We start from the raw sequence: 25,376 nt of genomic DNA on the forward strand, positions 1-25,376 counted from the left end.
ACAGTCAAGAACATTCCTCCTTTGTGAAGCAAGAATAGGCTGAACTCTGAGCTTCGCTCTTCCCAACATCCCTCCTTCTTTTCCTTTGGGGAACTGTCCTTCCCATTCCATGTGATCTTTATGGGCTGATGCCACTCCCAGGCCACAGCAAGAGGCTTATAACTCATGCTGGGCCTACCAAGGTCTTGCCTGCCTTAGTCCATGAGTGATGGGAAAGAGAGGTGCCTTTCTCTGCAGAGATTCCTAAAAGGAGAGACTGCAGATTTGCAGCTACTTATCCACCCTGCAGTGAGAGCCTGCCTAGCTATGAAGGGAAGCCATGCACAGACCAAAGGAAGCACCATCACTTGAACCCCTGGAGACAGGTGTGCCTGAAGCCCGGACTGCTCAGCTGCATACCCAAGCAGGCTTAGGTTTGATTTGTGTTTGGTTCCAGTTAGATTACTGGCTAAAGCTGGAAGGCTGGTTGATAGCTACCACATATGGTGTCCGTGGGTTTGTTAGTATTGCTAAATATATAGTGTCAGAGCCAGGGGCTCTTTTTCTGGTCAGGACAGCCCCAAGCCTGGGCTTTGCTGTGATCTGCACTTAACCCCTGTCTCTTAGGTCAGGTTCTCCAGAAACTGAGCCCAAGACAGGGATTCCCGGCCATGATTTATTAGAGGGATTGCCCTCAGGGAACCCTCTGAGTGAGGGAGCCAGGAGCAGGCAGGGGAAGGTGCTAGGCGAAGACATGGTCTCAGCCATGATCTGGCTTCAGCCAGATTCCCCTGGGAGCTCTGGAACATGAATGGTGCACAGAATTATCCCTCCACCCATGGCTGCAGTCTACCTCTGGGAGCAGAGTATAACTTTATAGGCATTTCTTCTAGAGAAGAGGGCAGCTGTGAGCTGTGTTAGCACCCAACATCCCCAGCAGCTTGGTCCAGAGAGGCCTCTGAGCAAGGCACAAACACGCACCTCCATCTGCCTCGCGGCCCCTGACAAGCCTCAACTCGGTTTGAGAAGGAGCGGCCGAGGGACTGGGTAACCCTTCACTCCTCAGGAGTCTCCAAGGTCTTGAAGAAGGAAGCAGGCAGAAACTTAGTACTCGGCCCCCATCGTTGTACCTTCTCCCCACCAGACATCTGTGCAAGTCAACACAATGACCCTGCCCTACACTGGGTCCGCGCTGGCCACACACAAGCTTGTGAAAACCTTTCTGATACATTTCCCTAGGCCCCAGGAAAGAATTCAACTCTCCACATGGGCAGAAGCAGACAGAATATGTGGGAATAGAAAAGCAGAGGACCACCACTCTAGCGTGTCTGCCAGGGTTAGACTCTGGGTACACTGAGCAGGGGGTCCCCTAAGTTATCCTGGGGCTCCCTGGTGCCCCAGAGGTGGCAGTAGAATAATCCGAGACTATGTTTGGCTGCAAATAACAGATGTTTGTGGAGAAATTGGCTTAAACAAACTAAAGATGTCATTTTTCTCATATAATGAAGAGTCTAGAGGAAGGCAGATGTGGACTGAGGCAGTAGCCCCACAATGTCACGTGGCTCCATTTTCAAAATGGCACAAACATCCCCAGGCACTGCCACTGAGTTCTGGGCAAGAAGAAGAGAGAGGAGCTAACGGCTGAAGGGCCAGTCAACCACTCTGTTCCTGTTTCAAGAACTCTCCTGCAAGCCCCCTCTGACTTCCACTTATGACCAGGACTGTGTCACATAACCACCTCCTGGCTGCAAGGGGGGCTGGGAGGTATAGCTTCTGAATCTGAGTACTAGCACAGAAGACAAAGCAACAGAAGTCTCTGCCACTAGGATCTGAGAGTTGATTCAGTTTGAATCAACTACAGCACCTGTAGGTGAGCAGATGGAGCCCAGATTGGTTCTCAGAGCATCTGAGGTCACACAGGCCAGCAGGGGCATACTCCATGGCTGACCTTGGTCTCCAGGCTCCTAGGACAGATCACACAAAAGCAAGGCCAATTGCAGTTCATGTGGATTTATTGAACTATGGATGCCATTCACAGAGCTAGGTTAAACCATGGGGAAGGTGGTCATGTGACCAGTGCGATGCAGGGGACTGGATTCTCATTCTAGATGGTGCCCCCCGAGCAGCATATCATGTATGGGAAGAACTTTACGAACATTAGTCACAGGGCACATGTGGCTATCATAACAGGTGGTGCCTCCTTGAGAGGGTGCCATGAAAGGCTGAAGTGTTAAAAGTTTTACCTATAAGCTTGTTCAGATGTACTCCTTAAGGCATGTTCTATTTGGGGAGGCTGATAAAATCCCTTAGAATTCTGGGAATTTGGATGCTTTATGACTTCTAGGTGATCTGGGGCCCCAGTGAGGCTTCAGGAATACAGGTGACCCCCTCCCATCCCTACCCTGTGGGACAACCCCACTATTCCAAGGTCAGTGGAGAGAGGGACCTAAAACCAAGAAACCCACTAAAAGGGAAACCAAGAGCTTTGCATCAGACCCTCAGCCCACCTCCCTCACTTTAGGGGACAGGCACACAGGGTGTAAAAAAGAGTAGCAGTGCAAAAGCACTGGGGCCAGGTTGGGTGGCAAGCCAGTTCACTTTCAATGAGGCAGTAGGGTACAGAAGGGGCCCTGTACCCCAGGCAGGATGGGACAGTGATGTTGTCCAAGGTCGGCTGTCCTAGTCAAAGCAGGGGCTGGAGAGCCAAGACAGGAAGCATGGAGAGCAGGGAGCTCCCAACCAGGAGCCCAACTGCAGAGGACACCTTGGGGGTGGGAGCAAAATGTGGACTTCAGGCAGAAGCTGGGTTCTGCTCTCTGCCTCCACCACCTCCATCCCAGGCCCCTCATGCCTCCATCCAGGCCTATCAGGAATGGAAGTATGTGGAAGGAGGCAGTGCAGGGGCTCCCAGCTCAGCATCCCCTCCCTATACCTACTTGCAGGAGAGGGTGCTCGGGGTCCTGATGGACATCTAGCTGGTCACGCAGGACTAGAGGCCACCCACTGTCAAAGGCCTGTATGGCATCATCTATGGAGGAAAGAGTCCAGGGTGGGCTAGGCTGGGAAACCCCAGCACAAAGCCCGGATCCTCCAGGACAAACAGAGACCACTAGCATCCTGCGGTGGGAAGATGGGTCAACGACGAGGACTGGCTTCTGGAATGGAAGTTGCATGACAGGAATAACAAAATAGGAACACCTGTGCTAATAGTGCCTTACAAACTGCCGTCCTCACAAGGAAGGGCACAGATGTGCACAAAAACGCCTAGCAGAGTTAACTAACTCTGGGCTGGACGTCACACCCAGGCCGCCCAGTTTATTCAGACCCAAAAGGCACGATCATCAATGGAGGCATCTGGAGTGCCCTGGGGGTGGGGCCGCCTCAGAAGAGGCCGTAGCTGGAATCTGGCCAGGTTCCATTCCAGGAACTCAGAAACTTGTTTTGCAGCCCCACCCCCACCCGCCTGTCCGCAGGGTCACAGGCCTAGACATCCCTAAGATCCTACTTTGGTCTGTGATCTGGCCTCCGGAGAGGACTGTGCGCGGGTTTGTGGAGGGCAGGTCGACAGCAGAGGGGTGTGCACCTGCGTGGCTGCCGCAAACAGCCCGTTTCCTCGCCGCTAACATAAGGTCCGGCCCGCCCAGCCCTGGGAAGGGGCGGTGGGCGCCTCCCGCCCGGGACCCTCACCCAAGCAGCGGTTCCTGGTGAAGAGCCCCCGGAAGGCTTCGCACTCCTCACGCCGGTTTCCGCTGGCTCCGCAGTCGCACCAGGGCGCCACGCGCGCGCTCGCGTTGTCCACGTAGTTGGGGGTGACGGCGGTGCCTGCGGAGGACCCCGAGGCTGGGTGGTCGGCCCACCCCGGCGGAGGCATCCCCGGGAGAGGCCCAGCCCGCGCCCCGGCCCGGCAGTGCGTACCCACGAGGCCGGCGTAGGCGCGCAGGCAGCGAGGGGCCTGGTCCAGCAGGCAGCCGTCGGGGGCGCTGGGGGCGGGCGCGCAGGAGGCCTGGAAGGCCAAGAGGCGGGGCCTGCGCGGCGCGACGGGGGGCGGTGAGCTGGGGGCCCGCCCCATCCCGTCTCCCCCCGCCCCGTCCCACCCAGCGCCCGCACCTGCAGGCCCCCCCACGCACCCCCAGCACCCGGGACCGGGACCCGCCGCCCCGTCCCACCCAGCGCCCGCACCTGCAGGCCCCCCCCACGCACCCCCAGCACCCGGGACCGGGACCCGCCGCCCCGTCCCACCCAGCGCCTGCACCTGCAGGCCCCCCCACGCACCCCCAGCACCCGGGACTGGGACCCGCCGCCCCGTCCCACCCAGCGCCTGCACCTGCAGGCCCCCCCCACGCACCCCCAGCACCCGGGACCGGGACCCGCCGCCCCGTCCCACCCAGCGCCCGCACCTGCAGGCCCCCCCCCACGCACCCCCAGCACCCGGGACCGGGACCCGCCGCCCCGTCCCACCCAGCGCCTGCACCTGCAGGCCCCCCCACGCACCCCCAGCACCCGGGACTGGGACCCGCCGCCCCGTCCCACCCAGCGCCTGCACCTGCAGGCCCCCCCCACGCACCCCCAGCACCCGGGACCGGGACCCGCCGCCCCGTCCCACCCAGCGCCCGCACCTGCAGGCCCCCCCACGCACCCCCAGCACCCGGGACCGGGACCCGCCGCCCCGTCCCACCCAGCGCCCGCACCTGCAGGCCCCCCCCCACGCACCCCCAGCACCCGGGACCGGGACCCGCCGCCCCGTCCCACCCAGCGCCCGCACCTGCAGGCCCCCCCACGCACCCCCAGCACCCGGGACCGGGACCCGCCGCCCCGTCCCACCCAGCGCCCGCACCTGCAGGCCCCCCCCACGCACCCCCAGCACCCGGGACCGGGACCCGCCGCCCCGTCCCACCCAGCGCCCGCACCTGCAGGCCCCCCCCCACGCACCCCCAGCACCCGGGACCGGGACCCGCCGCCCCGTCCCACCCAGCGCCCGCACCTGCAGGTCCCCCCACGCACCCCCAGCACCCGGGACCGGGACCCGCCGCCCCGTCCCACCCAGCGCCCGCACCTGCAGGTCCCCCCACGCACCCCCAGCACCCGGGACCGGGACCCGCCGCCCCATCCCACCCAGCGCCTGCACCTGCAGGCCCCCCCCACGCACCCCCAGCACCCGGGACCGGGACCCGCCGCCCCGTCCCACCCAGCGCCCGCACCTGCAGGTCCCCCCACGCACCCCCAGCACCCGGGACCGGGACCCGCCGCCCCGTCCCACCCAGCGCCCGCACCTGCAGGTCCCCCCACGCACCCCCAGCACCCGGGACCGGGACCCGCCGCCCCATCCCACCCAGCGCCTGCACCTGCAGGCCCCCCCCACGCACCCCCAGCACCCGGGACCGGGACCCGCCGCCCCGTCCCACCCAGCGCCTGCACCTGCAGATCCGGCTGTGCTCGCAGGCGTCTAAGGGTGCGAGGCAGGAGGGCGGCGCCGGGCCGGGCCCCGAGAAGGCACAGGCGGGCACGAAGGTCTGGCGCCGGCGCTCGGCGCACGGGGCGTTGGCGCACGGGCAAAAGAGCAGCGCGTGGGTGAGCGCGGGCGGCCCGCGGGAGAAGAAGCGGCGCAGGGCGCGGCGGCAGCGGGCGCGAGGACAGCCCCCGGGCGCGGCCCGACCCAGGCACTGAGCCACGTACTCGGTGCGCAGCCGCTGGCACCGCGCGTCCGCCGTGCAAGCCTCGGCCGCGTCCAGGCATCGGTTCGGTCCGGCCCCGGCCGAGCTGGGCGACCCTAGGGGAGGGGCGGGCAGCTGCTGTTCTCAATGAGCCCTACCGGTGCGCTGCACCTGCGTCCCCGCACGCCCCCTCAAGATGCGGGGCGCTGCGGACTGAGGAGTGCGGTGTGGCTCCAAGGCGTGACCGGCTGGCACTGACCGGCCTTCCCTCGCGGGGATGCGTGGCGGCGGGCCCTGGGGAGTCCTGCAACACGTTGCGGATGCGTGAGGAGCGCCAAGACTCAGCTTGGCCTCCCCATCCTCCCCGCGCACCAGTCCTGCCGCAGAACGGCCACGCGCGTCCAAAGAGGGTCCGCGGGGCTCCTGCCACTCTCATAGGCCCCGCCCGACGCGGAAACAGAGCGGGGCTTTGGGGAACTTGGCTAATGGACTTTTATCTGAAATGGCGTTGAGAACAGTGGCTACTCCTCTTTCTCTCTGACGCTCTGGGACACCTGAGCTTTCTTCCTGTCTTCTCCGCCCTTGCCCAAGGACATGGTTTGAGTGAGTCTCCGGGTTTCTGGCTCTCCCTCCTTCCAGCCCCTCGTGCGCCTCCTTCTGCCCCTCACCGCGCGTCTTGCCCTCCCACTCCCTTCTGATGCTCCCTTCTCGACCATTTCCCGTACTGCCCCACCTAGACTCTGGCTTCCCCTGGTCCCTCCACTCTCCCCCAGCCAGCAAAAGAGGGATTCCCTGAAAGGGCTCTGGGCACTGGAGGGCCCATTTAGACCTGGCTGCCAGGGTGTGGTTCCAGAGAAGTCCTTCCGGTCAGGCCATGGAGCTCTGTCCTGAGCCCCAAGAGCCAGAGCCCATGTTGGATGGCACTCCGCTGGGGGCCAGGCCAGGGTCTGGAGGAAGGGACTTGACAACCCTTTCCTAGGATCTGGGTCGCCAAAACCAGGGTACCCCCGCCCTCGGAGCTCTGCGCTCAGCAGAAGTTCTCGAGTCAGGCCCCACATCCATCTCGAAAAGCGACCCCTTCCTCCACGATGCCCCTGCTGCGGAAGGGGAAGCCAAGCAGGTGGAACAGCAGATGCGTGGCACCAAGGAATGAGTGTGAAGCTCCAAGACTGAAGATGGAGAGTAGGGGTTGGGAGAAGGATAAGTGAAGTGGGAGAGTAGGAAAAAGAAAGTTTCTGGGACAGGGGTACCATGATGGGACATGGGGGTGGGGAGGGGTGGGCTGCACAGTGCACTGCAGGGCTGCCAGGTGTCTCTGCACACCCAGTACATGGGTCTCTTGCTGGTGCCCCTTGCTGTGGTGCTGGGTTTTTCCAGGACTGTCCTCTTGCCCCCCTCACCCTGTCTGTGAAAATCAGAGAGGCCAGAGTTTAGGGGTCTGGGGAAGGAAATGGCCACTCACCCTGAAGCAGCAGCAGCAGCGGCAGCATCATAGGCACCAAGCAGAGGTCCATGCCGGGCAGCAAACAGAGGAGATGACAGCTGGAACAGAGTCCCAGTGGGACAGGTGTCCCCTTCCCGCACTGCGTGAGCCCAGTGCTGGGAACCCTAGTGTCTGTGCTGACTTGAACACTCCCTGAGGGAGGAGCCTTTGTAGAGGGAATGATCCCCAGCCCCCTGAGGCCCTACTCCAGGCTGTGCCTTCAGGTAGGTCCCCCAGTGGCTGAATCCAGCACCTGAATGTGCCTAGGTGCGGGCACACACACACACACACACACACACACACACCAACCTAAGGAGACCTTGTCTCTCCCATGCCAAACATCATTGTTCTTTCCCTTCTTTTGTAATTCTAACTTTTTATTTTTAACTAAAGACTTGAAGAAAGTTGCTAAGAAAAATGTTAGTGTTCCCCTTACATATATCCTTCCCTGAGTGGCTTTGGCTCTTCAGCATCTTTTGTACAAATTCCGTACAAATTTTAGGATTATCTTTTCTATTTCTGTGAAAAGTACCATTGGAACTTTGATAGGGATTGCACTGAATCGGTAGATGGAAGAATATTAATTCTTCCAGTTCATGACCATGGAATATCTCTCCATTTGTTTGTATCTTCTTCAATTTCTGTCATCAAAGTGTTAGAGTTTTCAGTGTACAGGTCTCTCACCTCCTCGGTTAAATTTATTCGTTGATATTTTTTTTATGCTGTTGCAAATGGGATTGTTTTATTTCCCTTGAAGATAATTTGTCAGTGACTAGAAACACCCCTGATTTCTGTATGTTGATTTTGTATGCTGTAACTGCTGAATTTGGGGATTAGTTCTAATTAGTTCTAATAGTTTTGAGTTTTTAGAATTTTCTATATATAAAATCATATCATTGAAGCACCTGGCTGGCTCAGTTGAAGCATGTCACTCTTGATCTCACAGTTGTGATTTCAAGCCCCAGACTGGGTGTACAGATTGCTTAAAAATAGAATCTTAAACTAAAATAAAAAATAAGGAATAAAATAAAAACCTGTCATCTGCAAACAAAGATAATTTTACTTCTTCCTATCTGATCTGGAGGTCTTTATTCCTTTTTTTCCTAAGTGCTCTGACTAGCACTTCCAGCACCATCCTTAATGGGAATGGTTGGAATGGGCATCCATCCTTACCATGTTTCTGATCTTAGAAGAAAAACTTTCAACCTTTCACCATTGAGTATGATGTCAGATATGGGTTTGTAATTATCTGGCCTTTGTTATGTTGACGTATAGTCCTCCTATACCCAGTTTTTGGTTGATTTTTTTTCTTTCTTTTTTATCATGACAGGATGTATTTTGTCAAATGCTTGTCCTGCATCTATTGAGATGATTATATGACTTTTATCTTTCTATTAATGTGGTGTATCACATTTATTAATTTGCATATGTTAAACCATCCTTGCATCTCAAGGATAAATCCCATTTGCTCATGGTGTATGATCCTTTAATGTGCTATTGAATTTACTATGCTAATATTTTGTTGAGAATCTTTGCATCTGTACTCATCAGGGATATTGGTTTTTAGTTTTCTCATATCATCCTTATCTGGCTTTGGTATCAGGGCAATGCTGGTTTCCTAAAATGAGTTTGGAAATGCTCCCTCCTCTTTGAATTTTTTGGAAGAGTTTGAAAAGGACTGGCATTAATTCTTCTTTAAAAGTTTGGTAGAGGGATGCTGGGTGGTTCAGCGGTTGGGTGCCCACCTTTGGCTCAGGTAGTGATCCTGGAATCCAGGATTGAGTCCCACATTGGGCTCCTGTGAGGAGCCTGCTTCTCCCTCTGCCTATGTCTCTGCCTCTCTCTCTCTCTCTCTCTCTCTGTCTCTCATCAATAAATAAGTAAATCCTAAAAAAATAAATAAATAAAAGTTTGGTAGAATTCATCAATGAAATCATCTGGTCCTGGGTTTCTAACTTCTTAATGTGGACCTTTATCCCACTGACTTTCAGCTCTCTTTGTATAAAAAATACTGTGGCTATAAATTCTCCTCAAAGTACTGCTTTCATGGCATACCCAATTTTTAATCATTCAGTTTTTATCATGAGATGTTTTCCTCTTTATCATGTAATTTTCAGTATTTTAAGACATGCACTAAAGGGGGAGTCTCATGGGATCCAGATACCCCCCCAAGGGTGAGAGTATGGAGAGATTTTTTTTTTTTTTTAGATTTTATTTATTAGAGACACAGAGTGCGAGAAAGAGAGGCAGAGACACAGGCAGAGGGAGAAGCAGGCTCCATGCAGGGAGCCCGACGCAGGACTCGATCCCTGGTCTCCAGGATCACGCCCTGGGCTGAAGGCAGCGCTAAACCGCTGAGCCACCGGGGCTGCCCAGGAGAGATGTATTAATCATGTTCTTTATTTTCTGTATTTTATGATGATTTGACATCTATCTTGGTTGGGCGAGGGAGCTTGGTGACTGGGGAAGAGACTGCTTCTAACCTTAATTCCTAGAGTTAAGGAATATTTGCCCATGAATATGTCTTTCATATGCAGACCAACAAATCCTGAGTCAATACCCCAACCACCTCCTTTCTCCTAACCCTTACCAAGCCTGTATTTGCCCTGCCTTAAATCACCACAGGGCCAGGTACCAGGCCATTAGAGACTACCCCTATATTCTGGAGCTGGCCAATCCTGAGTGGCTTATCTTGCCCTGCCTTGCCTTTCCTGTAGAAACTTTAGTTCTCTCCCCTCACTCCTGCTTCTACCTCCTGCCTGAACCTCATGCTTCCTCATGTGGCCCTGCTTGGAATGACATGACCCCCTCTATTGGGAATTGTAAGTAATAAAATTGTAAGTAATAAAAACTTTTTTCATTAACCTCTCCATGTCATTACTCAGGTCGTTGTTGTAAATCAAAATCTCATGGGTACAATTAAGACAAAAGGCAGCTTGGGGTACTTGGGTGGCTCAGTTGGTTGAATGTCTGACTCTTGGTTTCAGGTCAGGTCATGATCTTAGGGTTCTGAGACTGAGCCCCACATCTGGCTCTAAGCTTGGTGGGGAGTCTGCTTGAGATTCTTTCTCCCTCTCCCTTTGCCCCTCCCTCCGGTCACTCTCTCTTTCAAATAAATAAAGCTTAAAACAAAACAAAAAAAAAAAAAACAAAGAAAGAAAAATAATATGGGCACCCCGGGTGGCTCAGCAGTTTAGCGCCACCTTCAGTCCAGGGCGTGATCCTGGAGACCCAGGATCTAGTCCCACATCCGGCTCCCTGCATGGAGCCTGCTTCTCCCTCTGCCTGTGTCTCTGCCTCTCTCTCTCTCTGTCTCTCATGAATAAATAAATAAAATCTTTAAAAAATAAAAAGAATAAGAGGCAGTTTTAGAAAACTGTCTCATTCAATCTCTGGGGCTGATGGAGTGGAAGCCAGCCCAAGCCTGGAGCTGCCTCTTTTCTGCAGCCAGTGGCAGGAATGGTGGGTTGTAAGAATTCCCCCAAGTGTTCAGGCTCTCTGAAACATGATTCTGCTGCTCTTCCCATCAAGAGAGTGTCTCTCCCAGTCCCTAGAGCTTGAGCTGGCCCTGTGACTTGCTTGTGCCAATAGGGTATTATGGAAGTAAAATGTGCCAGTTGTAGAATCTTCCAGAGGCCTTGCAAGCTTCCACTGACTTTTTGGCAGGGCTGGGATTGGGGTGAGACAGGATCACTCTTATGAATTTCTCCTTCTGCTTCAGGTTCCAGTGTGGCTTGGCATGACACAATCACTGATCTGGTCTTCAGTTAAAATTCTGATGTTTTGTTCATCATTGATTTTGGCATTAATTTTGCTTTTAAAAATTTTACATTAAAATATCTCTCATCTTGATTGCCTTTTTTGTGTGTGTGCTAAAGCTAAGTGCATCACTTATCTTACCCTAATCCTGGTCCCCCTCTCTCGAACCCTAGTCTGGGCTAGTCTGTTGGAAAAATGACTGCATAGCCCATTCATCCTTATCAGTCTACCCAACAGCTGGCCAAACCCAGAAGCAGAACTGCCCAACCAACCGGCAGCTGATTGCAAACATATGAGCCCAACTGAACCACGTGTTGAGTTAAACCTAATTTGCTAATTCACAGAATTAGTTGTTTTAAGCTACTATGTTTTGGGAGTGGTTTTGTTATATAGCAACAGCTGACCAATACAGAAGGTCACCCAGCACTTCTTTCATGAAGCACAGGGAGAGAATGAGTGGCTTCTGAGAATCTCCAAGGGAGGCATTAGACATGGAGCAAAGGGATCATTCAAGCTAAGTAACACCATCCTATGCCCAGGTACATCAGGGGGCCTGGCTGCCATCTGAGGCTCCACCCACCAACTACCACCCCTGGGACTTTCAGGGAACCCCATGGGGTTGAATCTGTATAGAGAAAAGACTCACAGAAGCTTCTATTTTGGTGTCCTTTTTAAAACAGCTCCTTCTGCCCCCTCCCAAGAAAGGGAGGAGAGGCTGAGTAGTGTCCAGAGTGAGGGGGCTACAGCAGACCCAACACTCCTCTAAAGTCTCCAGTGGAGGACCAAGAACAGGGGTGATGTTGAAGAAGTGTCCAAGGGACAAACCAAAGCAGGAAAGGGGAGGGAGGGGGGTCCCAAGGATTTTGATTTTTTTTTTTTTTTTTTTTTTGCTGAGGCCAGGCTCCAGGGAAGTGGACTGAGTCTGAAATGTAGGGCCCCCAGAGCCCAGGCTTCTGGTCCAATAGTCCCTGGCCTCTACAGAGCTGGGTCTATATAAAGCACATGTAGCAGAGACACCCAGCCTCCCTGGACAGAGGCCTCTCCTGATGCCCAGCATGACCTAGCCTCCCCTGGTGATAGGAGGTCAGTGACTACATGACCTTTGTTCCTGGGACTGATAGATTCTTGGGCTGGATCCCCTAGTCCTAAGGAATGGGGATAGCATTGGCACCTTCTGCTAAGGCTCTGGGGTCCTGGAGTAGATAGGGTAAGCTCAATGCAGGGCAGAAATTTGCAGGCTGCAAGAGTGCTGAAGGTCTGACTCTCTGCCTCTGCCCCTGGGAGACCAAGTCCCTGGATAGGCTGTCAGTAGGCGACTGGCTATAAGCATCCTCATCTCAGAAGCTTCCTCTCACCAGAGACAGGATCTTGGCTTCTGGACCTGACCTGCTGAAAATGAAGAGGAGGGGTCACCCTGAGACCTGGGACCCTCTTTCTTCCCTCAGTGAGGACCAGTGACCCAGGAAGAGATACAACTTTTCTCTCTCCCACCCTGGGGGCTTCCAGCATCTGGTCTCTGTGACAACAGCTTTTCCACAGGTCATATCTCATTTGCATAATAACCCAAGCTCAGAAACCTCAGAGTAGGGGATGGGAGATAAGACAAGAGGACATCCATCACAGAGGTGGGTGGGTGAGGTGGGGAGGGCCCCACCTACCTTGCGGTTGCAGGCAGAGCAGCAGGGCAGAGGCTTCTCAAGGTGGCTCCTGGGCTCTGGCAAAGTTCTCCAGGTCTGAAGCAATGGGTGGGGGACAAATATTGTGACCATGGGCAGGAGTCCCTGGGGCAGGGTGGGGCAGGGTGGGGCCAGGGGCCTCAAGGTACCTGGGTGCTGAATGGAAAGGAGGGGGGCCCATCTGGAAGGAGGTAGAAGGCAAGAGCCCATCCTTCACTTCCCTCCCCATCTCACCTTGTGCCTCACTCACCCAGAGGCTGGGGCTCTCCAGTGGCTGCTGGGCCCAGCTCCATGGGGTGAATGCTGCTGGAGGGGCGGTCCCTGTTTGGGCCATCTTTGGGCCTGAGCAGCAGGGCAAGAGGACAGGAGATTGGAACAGCGGTCCTGAGCAGGAGTACCGGCCCGAGTTCTGCCATTGATGAGCCTCTACCCTTCCATGTCACTCCCTTCAGTTTCCTTCCTACTCCCTCCTGGGAGAGAGACCCCTGAGTTCCAGGCTCCAGTTCTGACTCCTGCCCTCCCAGAGCCACAGGCACTTCTCTCTGGCCCTGACATTTCTCTCAAGCTCTCTCATCACCCCAGCATCCTGACACCCCCCAGAGAGTGGCATCACTCAGGTTCCAAAGATGGGTGGACCTCCTCCCCAGTAGCAGCTGTACCTGTGCCCCTTGCCACTGGGGGCCCCTGCTGCCCTGGATGACTCCCAGCCATACTTAGCTGCCCTTGTCCCAGTGCCTCACCACTTCCCTTGCTATTTCTTGAAACAGTCTCTACTGTCCTCGAGACACTCTGCCGTAGTGATGGTGTGCAGTTGCCCCCAACCCTGCCCAGCCTCTTAGGCCCCCTTATGCTGACACAGTAGATTCTGACTACCCTGTTCCTCCCCCACACGCCTGCAATCACTGCTCATCATGTCAAAGCCCTCTTGGAACCTGGGACCCGGCTGGTGACATGCCCCTCTCTGGGATGCCCTCTGCCCAATCTCCAGCCCAAACCCTGTCCTTTCCCGCAGCTTGTCCGGAGAACCCCTAAGGCCAGGCTGTGTCAGCTGTGCCATAGGATGCCTCCCTTGCCCAACACCCCAGTGAAGGGGCAGGCGTAGAGCAGCCATGCTTAGGTATTATGTGACTCTCCTGCCGGCTCATGGAGAACTGGATAAGGGGCAGGCCCTGGGCACAAGGGCAGCCAGCGATCCCTAAGCAGCTGTACGGAGTGGAAGGAGGTGCTGGGCATTTAGGGACTTGAAAGGTGTACAGAAGAGATTTAGGCAGAGGAAGTAGGAAAGGACTAAAGAGTCATGAGAGACTAGGAAAGTCTTGAAGGGCACAGTGGAGCGAGAAGTGCACGATGAACTTGTAGGTCAATGGCAGTCTAGGGTGAGGCAGCCCCCTGGCAGGAGAAAAAGAAGAGGCGGACAAGAGGGGCTGAACCACAGTCAAGGGGAGGGGTTGAAGGCCCCACGGGGATCTGCACCATCAGATCCACTGGGAGGCCACGGTAGCCTGCTCAAGGCTCCTTTCCACTGCCTCTACCCATCTCTGTGCAGCTGGGCACAAGGCTGAGGACCCCACCCCAGCCCCCCCAGGCCCAGCAGAGCTCTGCAGAGCAGGAACCACAGGAGTGGGCTCAGAGCATACCTGCTACAGGAGGGATCCCTCCTCAAGCCCCAGAGGCATTGCTGGAGACCGGATCTGGGCTGCCGGCAGCAGCACCAGGCCAGGCCAGCCCCGGGGAGTAGAGGCAGCAGGAAGCTAAGGATCACCGCCAGCAGGAAGGTCTTGTGGTCTGCGGACAATGGGGTAAGGCTGAGTCCTTAGCAGGTACACCACCCCAGTCCCTCCCCACTTGTCCCCCATGGACATACTTTCAGGCTGCATAGGACCACTGTCCACACTGCCACCAAATCCTGGTTGGTCACAGGAGGGTGGAGCCCAGCCCGGAGCACAGTGGCAGTTCTTGTTACTGTTGCAAACCTACAGGGAAGGAGACGGAGGATCCCGTGGGATGAGGAACCTCAAGGCCACCCCCCCAATCACTTTTCTGGCCACTCACCCCATGACCATGGCAGGTTGTCAGGCATTGCTCCAGCTCCAAGAAGGTAGTGTTTTGGCAGCGCCTGTTCTGGCACACCTATGGGCAATGTGTGCACTGGGCAGTGAGGGGGAGTGACGTTTAGGCCTGAAGGTCTCAAGCATTAGAGAGGGCCTGATGTGCAGGGCTCACCATTCTAGGTCCACATGGGGTGCCTGGCTCTACCAGGCCCAAGTCCAGCAGGTCCAGCTGGACACCGGGCAGCAAGAACACTCCCCTACAGGTCACCTCCTCCCTGCCTAGCCCAACAGAGGAGTCCACGGGCACCGTGTGTGGTGGGAGTGGGTGCTGCTCCCCTCCCAGGCACTGCAGCTTCCCGCACTGCGCATCCCTGGGGAGGAGAGTGCAGGGTGATCAAACAGCGGGAAGTATCTTTGCCCTAACCTACCCAGCTTCCTCTCTCTCCCCTCCACTCCCCACCTCTGCGCACAAGGTACGAAGCCGCCCTTGCCGTCCTGGCCGCAGTTCCCGTGGGCGTCTCCCGCCGAGTTCACGATCTGGAAACAGAACTCTGGGGCTGGGCTGGAGCCTGAGGAAGCACGGGCGACACCGCGCTGGCTTCAGTCCCCGCCCCCGCCCCTCTTCTCTAGAGTAGAAAACAGCGCAGATCCCAGGATGGTGCGGGTGTTCCCAGGAGTCTCACCAGGCCCCCAGAGCTGCTGGCACTGCTCCTCGAGTGTAGGACACGCGCCGTCCCAGCAGTAGCCCCGGCCGCTGGCACAGGGCGAGCCGTCCAATAGGTAAATGTCCGGGGGGCAGTAGGGGGAGGCGCCGGTGCAGAACTCTGGGAGGTCACAGTCGCCCACAGCTCGGCGGCACGGCACGCCAGCCGGCTTCAGCTATGCAGGTGACCGGGTGGAGGGAGGGTGGCCGAGGCACAGAGGCAACGGACAGTGGCGCGGTTCAGAAGCGGGCGGGCCAGGCGGGAGGCCGACGCCCCCGGGGCGGAGCAGAGCCCGCGCTCGCCGGGGAACCCGAGCGCGCCCCTCAGCCAAGGCCGACCGGCCTGCTCGCCAGCGCCCCTAACCTCACCCCAGCCTCCCACGCCCTCACCAGGCAGCGCGCGCAGCAGTCCCCGTGGGTGCACTGGGCCCCCGCGCGCAGCGAGCAGTTGTGCGCGAGGCAGCAGGCGTCCTGGCATTCCTGGAGCCGAAAAGGGGTTGCGGGACCCGGTGAGGACGCCGCGCCCCACACCTCGGGGAGAGGGGGAGGGGGCGGGCGGGGCGCCACCCTCCGGCCCCGGGGACCGCGAGCGCGGACCCGACCTGGCTGGCGCCGCAGTCACACTCCTCGCCCTCCTCCACGAGGCCGTTCCCGCAGCGCGCCCGAGGCACTAGGAGGCTGGAGTCGGGCGCGTTGGAAAGGCACGCACCGCCCCCCTTGCGGAAGAAGGCGCGCAGCTGGCGTCGGCTGCAGGCGCTGAAGACGCGCGGGAACGGGTGCCTACGGGGGGGGAAGGGCGTCGGGCGCGCGGGGACCGCCACCTTGACCCCGGCCCGGCGCCCGCCCCCTCCCACCACTACCCGCTGTGCTTGGCCACCCAGCCCCTGGGTGCGCGGACACCGCCTAAGCGACAGGCGGCCCGGATCCCCTCGAGGCAGGGCCCCAAGAGGGCAAGTGACCTGCGCAAAGTCCCACTGCGAGCGGGCGGCGGGAGGGTGTGGCGCCAGGAGGGCGAATCGCGACCTGGGAGCGGTGACTCCCGGGGTTGGAGAATCCTCGCTAGAATGTTCTGAAAGTAACCCCTGTACTTTTGGGAATCCACTTTTTCTGAGTTTCCTCCTTTTAAGCATCATGAAGAACTCTCGAGGGGGATATGATCCTATCCTCGTCTTAGGGAAGACGAAATGGAGGGATGAGCGTTTCTCCCAAAGACAGGCCCCCGAGGAAGGCCCCCGGGGCCAGCGAGCCTCCCCCACCCCCTCCCCCACCCCTCCCCCCCCACCCCCGACCGCCGCGGCGTCCTGGGTACCCGGTGGCCGCAGCCATCACGCAGCCGCCTTGCTCAGCCGCCGCCTCCACGCAGCAGCCGTCAGGGTCGTGGCTGAGGCCAAGGCTGTGACCTATCTCGTGGGCCATGGTGGCTGCTGCGCCAATGGGGAGCTCTGAGTGGTCCTGGGAGGGAGTGGGGATGGTCACTGCGGGGCCGCGGGGCCGCCTCACCCCCTCCTGTCCTGTCCGGGCTGCAGCTCACCGTGCTCACGCCTCCTGAGCTCTCGGCGCGACACATGCCCTCGATGGGCGCCAGGCCCACGGTGGCGCCCTGGAAGGCGCGGCCCCTGCAGACGGGATGCAGCGTGACCCGGCGGGCCAGGACTCTGGGCAGCCAGGCGGGGGACCCGCGTGGGCTCGGAGGCACCCACGTGAGCAACTGCGCGGAGTCGTGCGGCCGCCGTGCCCACAGCCCCCGGCGCCACTGCAGGAAGGCCCAGAGCGTGGCGTTCGCGTCCGGCGAGACGCGGCTCTGGTCCTGCTCCGTCCACACTTCCAGGCCGGTCAGTGCCACCTGAATGTCCAGAGTCCTGAGAATCTGTGGACGGGACATGGGGGAGGACAAGACGTGCCACCGTGCCCGTGCGCCTCTGTGGCAGTGCCCTCTCTTCTCTGCTGCGACCCCTGTCCTCATGTCCACGCCTCCCACATCCCGCTAGGACTTGCCAGCCCATGTCAGAGTCACCCCCATTAGGGCTCTCTTCCTGCCCACCCCAACCTGGTCCACATAGTTGGCCACCTCCAGGAGGCGCTGTTTGGTGTGGTTCAAGTTCCGGTGCTGGGTTAAGAACTGGAAAGGCAGACAGACATAAGAGGGTGTGACAGGCTGCACTAGCCCCATCCCACCGCCAACCCCCTGGGGCCGCTGGCTCACCAGTGTGTGGTCAGCCACTATGTACAACTCCAGGAACTTCGGGCTCTTGCGGACCTCCCGCCTCTCCTGGGGAGAGGCAAGTGACCCTCAGTGGCAGGCTGCTGGGCTTGAGTCCTGACCACTAACCCCAATTCCCAGGAAGCACAAAGCTAACTTTAAAAATTGCTAGAATGTGTTTCTTCAGCCTCCAAATAAAAATATCAGGATCAGAGGCCCTGAACTGGGACTGTGTATTCCTCTCTCTTCCAATTTGGGGGGCTATGGATACTGCATTCCCATTCCCACCCCCTTTCTGTGCCCCTGACCTTGATCTGAGTGGCACGAGAAAGGCTGGCCATGTCCCCTTGGTTCCTGGCATCCCTGTGGCCACAGGCCCTTTTCCAGCTAAGCAGCTGCTGGGTCCGGAACATCTTGTGAGTGATGAAGTCCTCAGAGTCTCCAGCTGACCGTGGATGCACATAATAACTGGCATTGCAGCCCAGTATAATCAGGCCTCTGGGGTGCAGAGGAGTGCAGAGGAGGGTGTGAGGGGACTGTCTCTCCAGCCCCAGGTCCAGCCCCCTCCCCCAGAACTTCTCACCTCATCCCAGAGCAGGTGCTGAAGACTACCCAGGAGTCAGGGAAGCCCCTCACGTGCCCATGGTAGTAGCAGTGGTCCTGGAGAGCAAGGGACCCAGCCCCAAAGCTCAGCCAGGGCTGAACTGGGAGGGGCCAGAGAGAGGGCATGGTGGGGGGCTGGCTCCTGCCTCTCCTTAAGAACAGGAGGAGAATGGGAAAGGAATGGTAGAAAGGTCTTCAGGAAGTTCACTCCCCAGCACCCCTTACCCTGTCCTCAGAGCCCATGAAGGTATCTCACCGTGTGGTTGGGGACCAGCACCACCGGCTGCCCATCTGGATTATAGTGGGTTTCTGTGTATCCTGGGGCCAGCAGCCTGCTGGGAGGGGGTGTTGTAGGAGTCACCTAATTCTGCCCACCTAATTCTTCCAGGATGTCCTCCAGCCCTCCTCCCTGAATGCTGATTGAATTGCTCAGTGAGTGAGGCACAGGGCACTGCAGAAGTACCCAAATGTATCCTAGGGAAGGGACAAGAGCCACTGTGTGTTGCCCAGGTCAGAAAAACCCTGGGATAGAGGGGAAAAGGTGGAGGGCAAGAAGGAGCCTTGGCAATGGCGGAGCTGTGGGAAGTGGGAGTGTGGGAAGCACCCCGGAGGAGCAGGAATGGGGAAAGAGTTGCCGATCCTTGTGGGGCATGTGATAGGTGGCTGGGTCTACAGGTCTAGGGAGGGGCAGGAGGGAGGATTCAGGAGACACCAATGAGGAGGTGGGAGCCAGGGAAGTGCAATGACCTCCACCTCCCCAAGTGGCCCTACCTTATGCTCAGCCTTGGCAGGCATCTGATCAACCCTCTCTCTTCTTTTTTCTTCCCTCCAAGATCCTTCAGGCCTTCTCTGGCCCTTAGACTCCATATATCTCCCCACCTATCCTTCAGTGATGCTCATCCCACTCTTCCAGAGAATCCCCACCTGCCCACAGCTGCTCCTGCCTGCCCACCTGCCCCATCCCCACTTTCTTCAGCCCCCACTCCAGTAATGATTCTACCTTCCTTCTCCATCTCTCCCTTCCCACCAAGGTGAATCAACCATGAGTCAATTTCTCTTCTGTAAAGAAAATCCTCGACCTCTATCTTGCCTTGACATCTTTACTGCCAGACCACTTCAGAGACCTTTGATGCCTGCTTTTCTACCTCCTACTCTTTCCTCCACCTTCTCCAGCTTGGCTCCCCTATCCCCACACACACTCAGTTGGAAGAGTGGATGATGTGGTCACCCCCTTTCATGTGTGGGGACATTGAACCCCAGAGGAACTATGATTAGATGTGGTGGAACTAGAGTCTGTTCCTGGTACATCTGGCTCCATGGGGGAGAAGTCAACATGTGTAGAGTGCTTGGAACAAGTGCCTTCAATGAAGCAAGCACTCAATGAATAATAGCAATTGGTAATTCCATCTGGATAGTTTTCAGACCCCATGCTCCATCTTGGACACCCACCCCATCCAGCCCTACTTTGCTTGCTCATTCACCAGCTCAGAATCTTTAGCTTTGCACCACCCTGGACACTCAACCTTAAAATGGTCTCTGTGATCTGGCCCTACAGGGACTCCCAAACTTGTTTCCGGCTGCTACCTTCCCTGCAGATGGAGACCCTCCAGGCAAGCCAGACAAATTGCTGCCTTCTGAATGTGTCTTGATTTGGTAGCCACGGCACCTTTGTCCCTGCTATCCTTCAGCCCAGAGCACTTACCCATCTTTGGAATCCATCTTGGATTATCTGTTCGTTCACTCAGCACACCCTGTGAGCACCCACTGAGTGATGCTCACTCATTTCTGGCAGGAAGCTAACAAGGTGCTCCTGGGGCTGGAATGAGGGGTGTGCCCCACAGCAGCCTACTTCAGCCTTGAGGGAGCCGGTCATGTGTTGGTATGACCCTTCCTGTCACCTCTGCCTCTGCCTCTAAGGCCCTGGCCCCCTCCAGCCTCGCTCACATGTTTCCCTCAGTCCCTGCCCCCAGCACTGATTCCCATCCACTCCACAGGCAGAGGCTGTACTTGGCTCCCAGCCTCCTCCCTGACCTGGTACTCACTGGTTCTTCTCCAGCTCCAGAAGGAGCTCCTGCCCTTTAGCCTCCACAGCCACCAGCCCTGTGTCTAGCTTCGAGACCTGGGCAAGAAGGAGAGCAGGGCTGAGGGGCCAGGTGGGATGTGGAGTTGGCAGGTGAGGGAGAGCACAGGAGGCTAGGAGCAGCAGGCTCCCCACCTGCCACGGAGCCTATGGGCAGGTGTGGGGGAGAGAACATGCAGACAAATACAGTCCCAGACTCAGGACGGTTTTGGTTCTGACGACAGCCATCTGACAGTGGCCTGCTGGGTGAACACTGCGTCCCCAAAGAGATGAGACAAGGGGTCCCAGAAAGTTTCCCTGCCTTACTCAAGGTTCCTGGGCCCTTCCTCTGGCCCACCCTCCTGTTTCACAGCCAGAAAGCTTCCTCCAAGTGGGGAGGGGTTCTGAAGATGATGGCTGAGGGAGGTTGGGTCGGCGGGCTCGGTCCTTACAATGTCTTGTTTCTGCATCTTACTGCTCCCACTCCCCGTAGAATTCAGACTTTACTCCCTCCTCCTACAATTCTGGCAAACTGAAAATTTCCCTGGCCTCCTGCAGACCTGCCCCACACCTGCCTCCCTGAGCCCGTGAAATAAACATTAATCCCCCTTTCCAGACCAAGAGGAAAACATCTCAGCTAGACGGGGCCAACCCACCAGCCTCTCCTCCCGCGCTAGCCTCTCTGCCTCTCCCACCCTATGGGAATGCCCCATCTGCCCCGCCTTGTCCACTCTGCCTGGCTGGAGGCCCAGAGTTGGAGCTGGCCCAGGAGCGTGCTGGAGAGCTGTGTGTCTCCAGAACACTGGCCCTTCCCTTCTATCCCACCATGCATTGGGCTGGGCCCCAGGCCAAGGGGCTCAGATTCTTTGGGGGGGCCTTTTCTCTGCAGGTAAGGAGCAGACAACTCCCCACCCCAGCCAAGAGACACTCCCTCACCACCACTAAGGCCTCAAGCATGAGCTCAGGTGGCCAGAACACCACTTACTTGGAGAAAGGTTTGCACCAAGCACAAACAGCAGCCCCAGATGGAAAGCCTCCTCCTACTTCAAACCCAGCCCAGGCTCCCCTCTTTCTCTCCTTCTGCAGCCCTGCTGTCCTTGCTTCCTGCCCTTTTGGTGACCCTGCTGCTCACTCTGCACCCCATCCCTAACGTGAAGTGTGGGTATTTCCTGCCTCTTGGACAGGACTCCCTGTCTCAACTCTGCTGTCCTCATCTTGGCAGGCTTCCTGGAGGCAGGCGAAAAAGCAAGGCCCTCTGGGATGTGCTTCCTCATCACAGCCCAGGCTGGCCTGGAAAGGAGGTCTACAGTCAGTGTGACCACAGCCTGTGCGCCCAGCCTTCCCCTCTGCTGGTGATGTCCAGGACAACCCACTTGGAGCTGGAGCCAGCACCATGCTTGACTACTTGAATGGGGGCCCCTGAGGGTCTGGGGGATGCAGTAAGGGTTCCAGGTTAAAAACTGCTGGGCCACTGGGGGCCTTCTAGCCTTCTCCACGGTGCTCTCCTGCCTTCCTCCCTGCTGGCTTGGACAGTGGGTTGTCCTCTAGCCTGAATATTCAGGATGAAGATGGCTCTCTAGATTTGGGGGACATTGGTCAATGATTAGAAGTCTTTCAGACCTAAATGGGCTTCTGGGGTCCCAGTCTCAGGCTGTGTGACCTTGGGCCCTTTCTGCAACCTCTCTGAGCTTCAGTTTGCCCCTCTGTGAAATGGGCCTCCTGGTTTGTAGCACAGGTGTGTGACGCATACAGCTGGGGACATGGTTATTCCGGAAGTGCATGATGGGTGGGTGTTGGCAGGAAGCTGAGTCAGAGCATCCTGGAAAAGAGAAATCAGGGGCACCTGGGGGCACTAGGAGAGGGACCAGTGCCCCCTGTCTGGAAGTGGATTCTGCATGAGCCAGGGAGGCTGAAGTTTTCCTGGAGGGCACCAAATGTCCACAGGGTAACATGTTCTGCTAAACTTTGCAAAAAGGAGATATTTGGGGGTTTTCTTAAGAGGTCCCTGAAAAGTTTCAGGCCCCACAAATTCTGGCCCCACCTCTGCCTGGCAGGGTGGGGGTGGCCTGGATAATTCTGGGATGGAGGGAGCAGAGGGATGTGAGGGAAGAAGCCTGAAAATGACTTCCATGTGTGCAAGCTCATGTGATTGAGAGATCTCCCCACCCCCACCTGCCAGCCCTCCGGAAAAGGGGCCTAAAGGACCCCAGCCAAACTGCCATGCTGAAGTTTGGAGGAGGGGCCAAGGGGCTGGGAGACTCTGGGCCCCTGCAGAGGGAAGGGGAACCTGGCACTGACTGGCTCCTCCCAGGTGACCTTGCTTCGGATTTGTCCATCCAGGATCCAATGCAGGGTGACTGGCTCTCCAGGGTTGTTTCCTAGGGAAAGGACAGAGTAAAAGTTGAGGAACACAGGGGAGTGGGGATGAAGGAGGGAAGAGGTTGCAAGACACCAGCTAGGTGGGATGGGTGACTCCAATATTCAAAGGTGTAGCCTGGAGAAGGGTGGCCACCTATGGGGCACCCAGTGCTCTGGAACTGAGCAGCCACCAGGGAGGTGATGGGAGAGAGGTGAGCCTGGGAAGGATAGCTTAGCTAGGGAAAGTGGGAACCCTACGGACCTGGGGGAGGCTTGGGGGTCAGAGGTCACAAAGAAGAACTCAAGGCCCCTAGCGCAGAAGGGAAAGAAGAGGAAAGGCAGCCTTGGGTATTTTTAGTCTGGATAGCAGATGCCTTTGGGGTGAGCGATCTGTGTAGAGAGGACGCCTGTGTCTTCTCGCCAAATGAGAAAAACAACAGCCAGATGTCTGAGGAGGCCCACCTTGCCCAGAGCTCCCCTTGGGGGCTTCATGCTGGAAGCAGGACTTCCAGGCACCCTAGGTCAGCAGCCCCTTCCCGGGGTTCTTCAAGGTGGAGAGAGGCCTGGGGGACAGAGCCTGTGTGCTCCCAGGCCGGGTATGCTTAGGGGGGCTCTGGAGGAGTACCAGAGCCAAGCATTACTCAGAAGGCTCTGGAATGCTCCCCTGGAATGCTCCCAGTCTCCCATCCCACAGTGGGTCCAGCAGCTCTCGCCACACCCGCCCTACAGGAGGCAGGCCCCAGGCAGCCCAGAGCCTGTAGGCAGCCCTCCCTGCCCTCTGACAGAATCCCAAGGGAAGCAAGCCCAGCTCCCAGGACTGACAGCTCCCCAGCACCCACCCAGCCCTGACCCTAGGCTGAGATGGCTGACTTCGGAAGTGGCCCAGCTCCTGTCAGGCTACCCCAGCTCCTTTCTCTACCCCCATCTTCTCCCCCAAACCCCATCAACAAAGACCCAGAATAGCAGCCGCTCTAGGAGTCCTCTTCTTCCAGGAAGCCCTCCCTGTTTGGATGAGCAAGTTGCCACAGTGGGGGAGGGATTTGAGTAAATCTGAGAGGAGAGGGAAGTGGGGGGGGGCAACCAGTCCAGAGAGGACTTAACTGGGTGTGGAGAACTACCTCTTGCTGGCCCTAGGCCTCCCAGGTAGGGAGGGGAGGGTGTGCCTGTGTGTATGAGGGTTGGGGTTCTCTTCATGGCACCCCTGAGGAGGGAGAAGGAGACAGAGTTGGAGCTGTGATGATGAGGGTTAGGGAAACCAGGGGAGCCACTGTGGTGTTGGGGAGCACAGAGCCCCTCTCCACTCCTCCCAGGGGTCATGTCACTTCTCCTGACCCCAGGCTGAGGAGGAGAGGGCAGCCATCCCCAAAGGCATGAGGGCTGTCATCTCACCCTCTCCAGTGAGGCCCAGAACAGAACAGGTCTCCCTACTGGGTAACCCCAGCAGTGCTCTGGAACCCAGAGCCCAGGCTGCCCAGCCCACCTGGGGCATTCCTGCCTCCTCCCAGCTGTCCGCCCAGTCCCTCCATAGGCACTTCCTGTACAGGACTGAGGACTCGGTCAGTCCTCCTACTCACAGGGTTGTGGAGGTTATCCCAGGGCCCCTTCTGTCTGAAGCGCCCTTCTCTATCTTTCCTTTTTTTTTCTTTCTTCTCTATCCTTCCAAACAAGGCAACAATATCAACAACACACACACACACACACACACACACTGTCCCAAGGCCCTGGGATACTGGATGAGGGCTGAGGGCTGAGGGTGAGTGTGTGCATGAGGGTAGAGGCCACAGCTGGTCCCCTAGTCTGAGGGCAAAGCAGAGAGACTCCAGGGAACCAATGGGCTGGATCTTAGGGATGGAGGTACAGGAAAGCCCACACTGATGGATGGGGTCTGGGGCTGGTCAGAGCACAGAATCCTGGCAGAGGGGTTTGGGGACTCGGGCAGCTGCTCGGAGGCGGCCCTCCCACTCCCCCCCACCATGGCTTTGCCATTGCCACTGGGGCAGCTGCGCAGTGTCAGTCTGGGCCCCAAGGCCAGCCCAAGTACAGCTGAGAGTCCCTGGGCAAGTCCTACAGAGACCCTCTCCGGCCTCGCAGTCCCCGTGGGGTGGGGGGCGATGGGGGAGTGGGGGTGGTTCGGGCCCTCCATCCCCTGACAGCGACCCCGCCTGCTCCGCGGGGCGCCTCGCACTCACCTTGAAACGCCTGGGCCCCCCGCACCGGCAAAGGCAGCCTCAGGAACAGCAGCAGCAACAGCCGCGCCCGCGACCCTCGAGCTCTCGGAGACCCCCGGCCCAGAGCTGTGCGCGCCTCGGCCTCCACGCGGCCGCTCCCGGCTCCGGCTCCGGCTCCGCCCGGGCTGGCTCCTGGCCGACCCACACCCAGAGCAGCCCGCCCGCCGCCTCCCGACCCCCCAGCGCCGCCCCGCACGGAGCCCCGCAGCCCGGCCGCCCGACCTCGTGCGCCCTCGGGGGGCCGCCGCGGCCGCCAAGGGTGGGAGCCGGCCCGCTGCATCCGTGCGGCCCCCGGGGACCCGCGCGCGCCGGCCGCCGGGTACGGCTCAGCGCCCTCTCCTCGTGGGGGCGGAGCGGGGGTGGAGTGGGGATGGGGATGGGGCGGGGCCCCTCGGAGGAGCCTTTGAGGGCCACGGGGGTGGGGGGGAGACCAGGGCTGGGGGCCACCTGCGGCTGCCCGGGTCTGCGCAGGGAGCGCCCCCTTCCGCGGTCTCCGGCGAGGACCTCTGCCCCGCCTGGTCCCCAGTCCTGCTCAGGGGGGCCCTGGCCAGGGCCCGGCGGGGGAGTGCCTCGGGCGGGGGGCGGGCACCCGCGAGGGGCAGGTGCCGCGGCGTCTCGGGCTCTGT

At 58.2% G+C, this 25,376-nt stretch overlaps 2 protein-coding genes across 21 annotated transcripts; both read right to left on the reverse strand.

Annotated features, from left to right (window-relative positions):
- Window positions 1–1,973: 1,973 nt before the first annotated feature.
- On the reverse strand, window positions 1,974–7,927 carry GFRA4 (GDNF family receptor alpha 4). Of its 2 annotated transcripts, none has more exons than XM_041733044.1 (6): window positions 7,093–7,927; window positions 5,395–5,746; window positions 3,895–4,004; window positions 3,667–3,801; window positions 2,916–3,007; window positions 1,974–2,743 (listed from the first exon to the last, which is right to left on the reverse strand). In XM_041733044.1, the coding sequence occupies exons 1-6, from the start codon at window positions 7,142–7,144 to the stop codon at window positions 2,663–2,665; spliced, it is 822 nt and encodes a 273-aa protein (XP_041588978.1). In that variant the 5' UTR covers window positions 7,145–7,927; the 3' UTR covers window positions 1,974–2,662. The 2 variants fall into 2 exon arrangements, 1 of the variants encoding a protein (XP_041588978.1); XR_005984423.1 differs by having other exon boundaries at window positions 2,688–2,743; window positions 2,916–3,134.
- Window positions 7,928–11,524: 3,597 nt separating this feature from the next.
- ADAM33 (ADAM metallopeptidase domain 33) lies at window positions 11,525–25,163 on the reverse strand. 19 transcript variants are annotated; one of them, XM_041732847.1, is made up of 22 exons: window positions 24,712–25,163; window positions 22,481–22,542; window positions 20,148–20,224; window positions 18,362–18,440; window positions 18,086–18,162; window positions 17,811–18,000; window positions 17,506–17,571; window positions 17,350–17,421; window positions 17,003–17,169; window positions 16,834–16,918; window positions 16,612–16,754; window positions 15,905–16,082; window positions 15,693–15,782; window positions 15,283–15,478; window positions 15,060–15,168; window positions 14,772–14,970; window positions 14,601–14,678; window positions 14,413–14,521; window positions 14,186–14,333; window positions 12,799–12,890; window positions 12,531–12,605; window positions 11,525–12,261 (listed from the first exon to the last, which is right to left on the reverse strand). In XM_041732847.1, the coding sequence occupies exons 1-21, from the start codon at window positions 25,028–25,030 to the stop codon at window positions 12,568–12,570; spliced, it is 2,574 nt and encodes an 857-aa protein (XP_041588781.1). In that variant the 5' UTR covers window positions 25,031–25,163; the 3' UTR covers window positions 11,525–12,261; window positions 12,531–12,567. The 19 variants fall into 19 exon arrangements, with proteins under 19 accessions (XP_041588781.1, XP_041588782.1, XP_041588780.1 ...); XM_041732848.1 differs by having other exon boundaries at window positions 17,371–17,421; window positions 22,463–22,542; window positions 24,712–25,161; XM_041732846.1 differs by having other exon boundaries at window positions 18,362–18,437; window positions 22,463–22,542; window positions 24,712–25,159.
- Between the last annotated feature and the right edge of the window lie 213 nt (window positions 25,164–25,376).

This window comes from Vulpes lagopus, chromosome 18, assembly GCF_018345385.1.
Source record: "Vulpes lagopus strain Blue_001 chromosome 18, ASM1834538v1, whole genome shotgun sequence".
NCBI lineage: Eukaryota > Metazoa > Chordata > Mammalia > Carnivora > Canidae > Vulpes > Vulpes lagopus.

Bases quoted from the DNA above. Each gene is read 5' to 3' on its own strand.
- GFRA4 (XM_041733044.1), bottom strand. From the start codon at position 7,144: ATGGACCTCTGCTTGGTGCCTATGATGCTGCCGCTGCTGCTGCTGCTT. The intron at 4,005-5,394 runs GTGCAGGCGCTG...CGCGCCGCGCAG, and splicing joins GAGCACAGCCGGATCTGCAG to GCCCCGCCTCTTGGCCTTCC. The intron at 2,744-2,915 runs GTAGGTATAGGG...CCCACCCCCAAG, and splicing joins CCGAGCACCCTCTCCTGCAA to GTGTCCTCTGCAGTTGGGCT.
- ADAM33 (XM_041732845.1), bottom strand. From the start codon at position 25,030: ATGCAGCGGGCCGGCTCCCACCCTTGGCGGCCGCGGCGGCCCCCCGAG. The intron at 15,479-15,692 runs GTGAGGGCGTGG...TCACCTGCATAG, and splicing joins ACTGCTGCGCGCGCTGCCTG to CTGAAGCCGGCTGGCGTGCC. The intron at 14,679-14,771 runs GTGAGCCCTGCA...CATTGCCCATAG, and splicing joins CCCCATGTGGACCTAGAATG to GTGTGCCAGAACAGGCGCTG.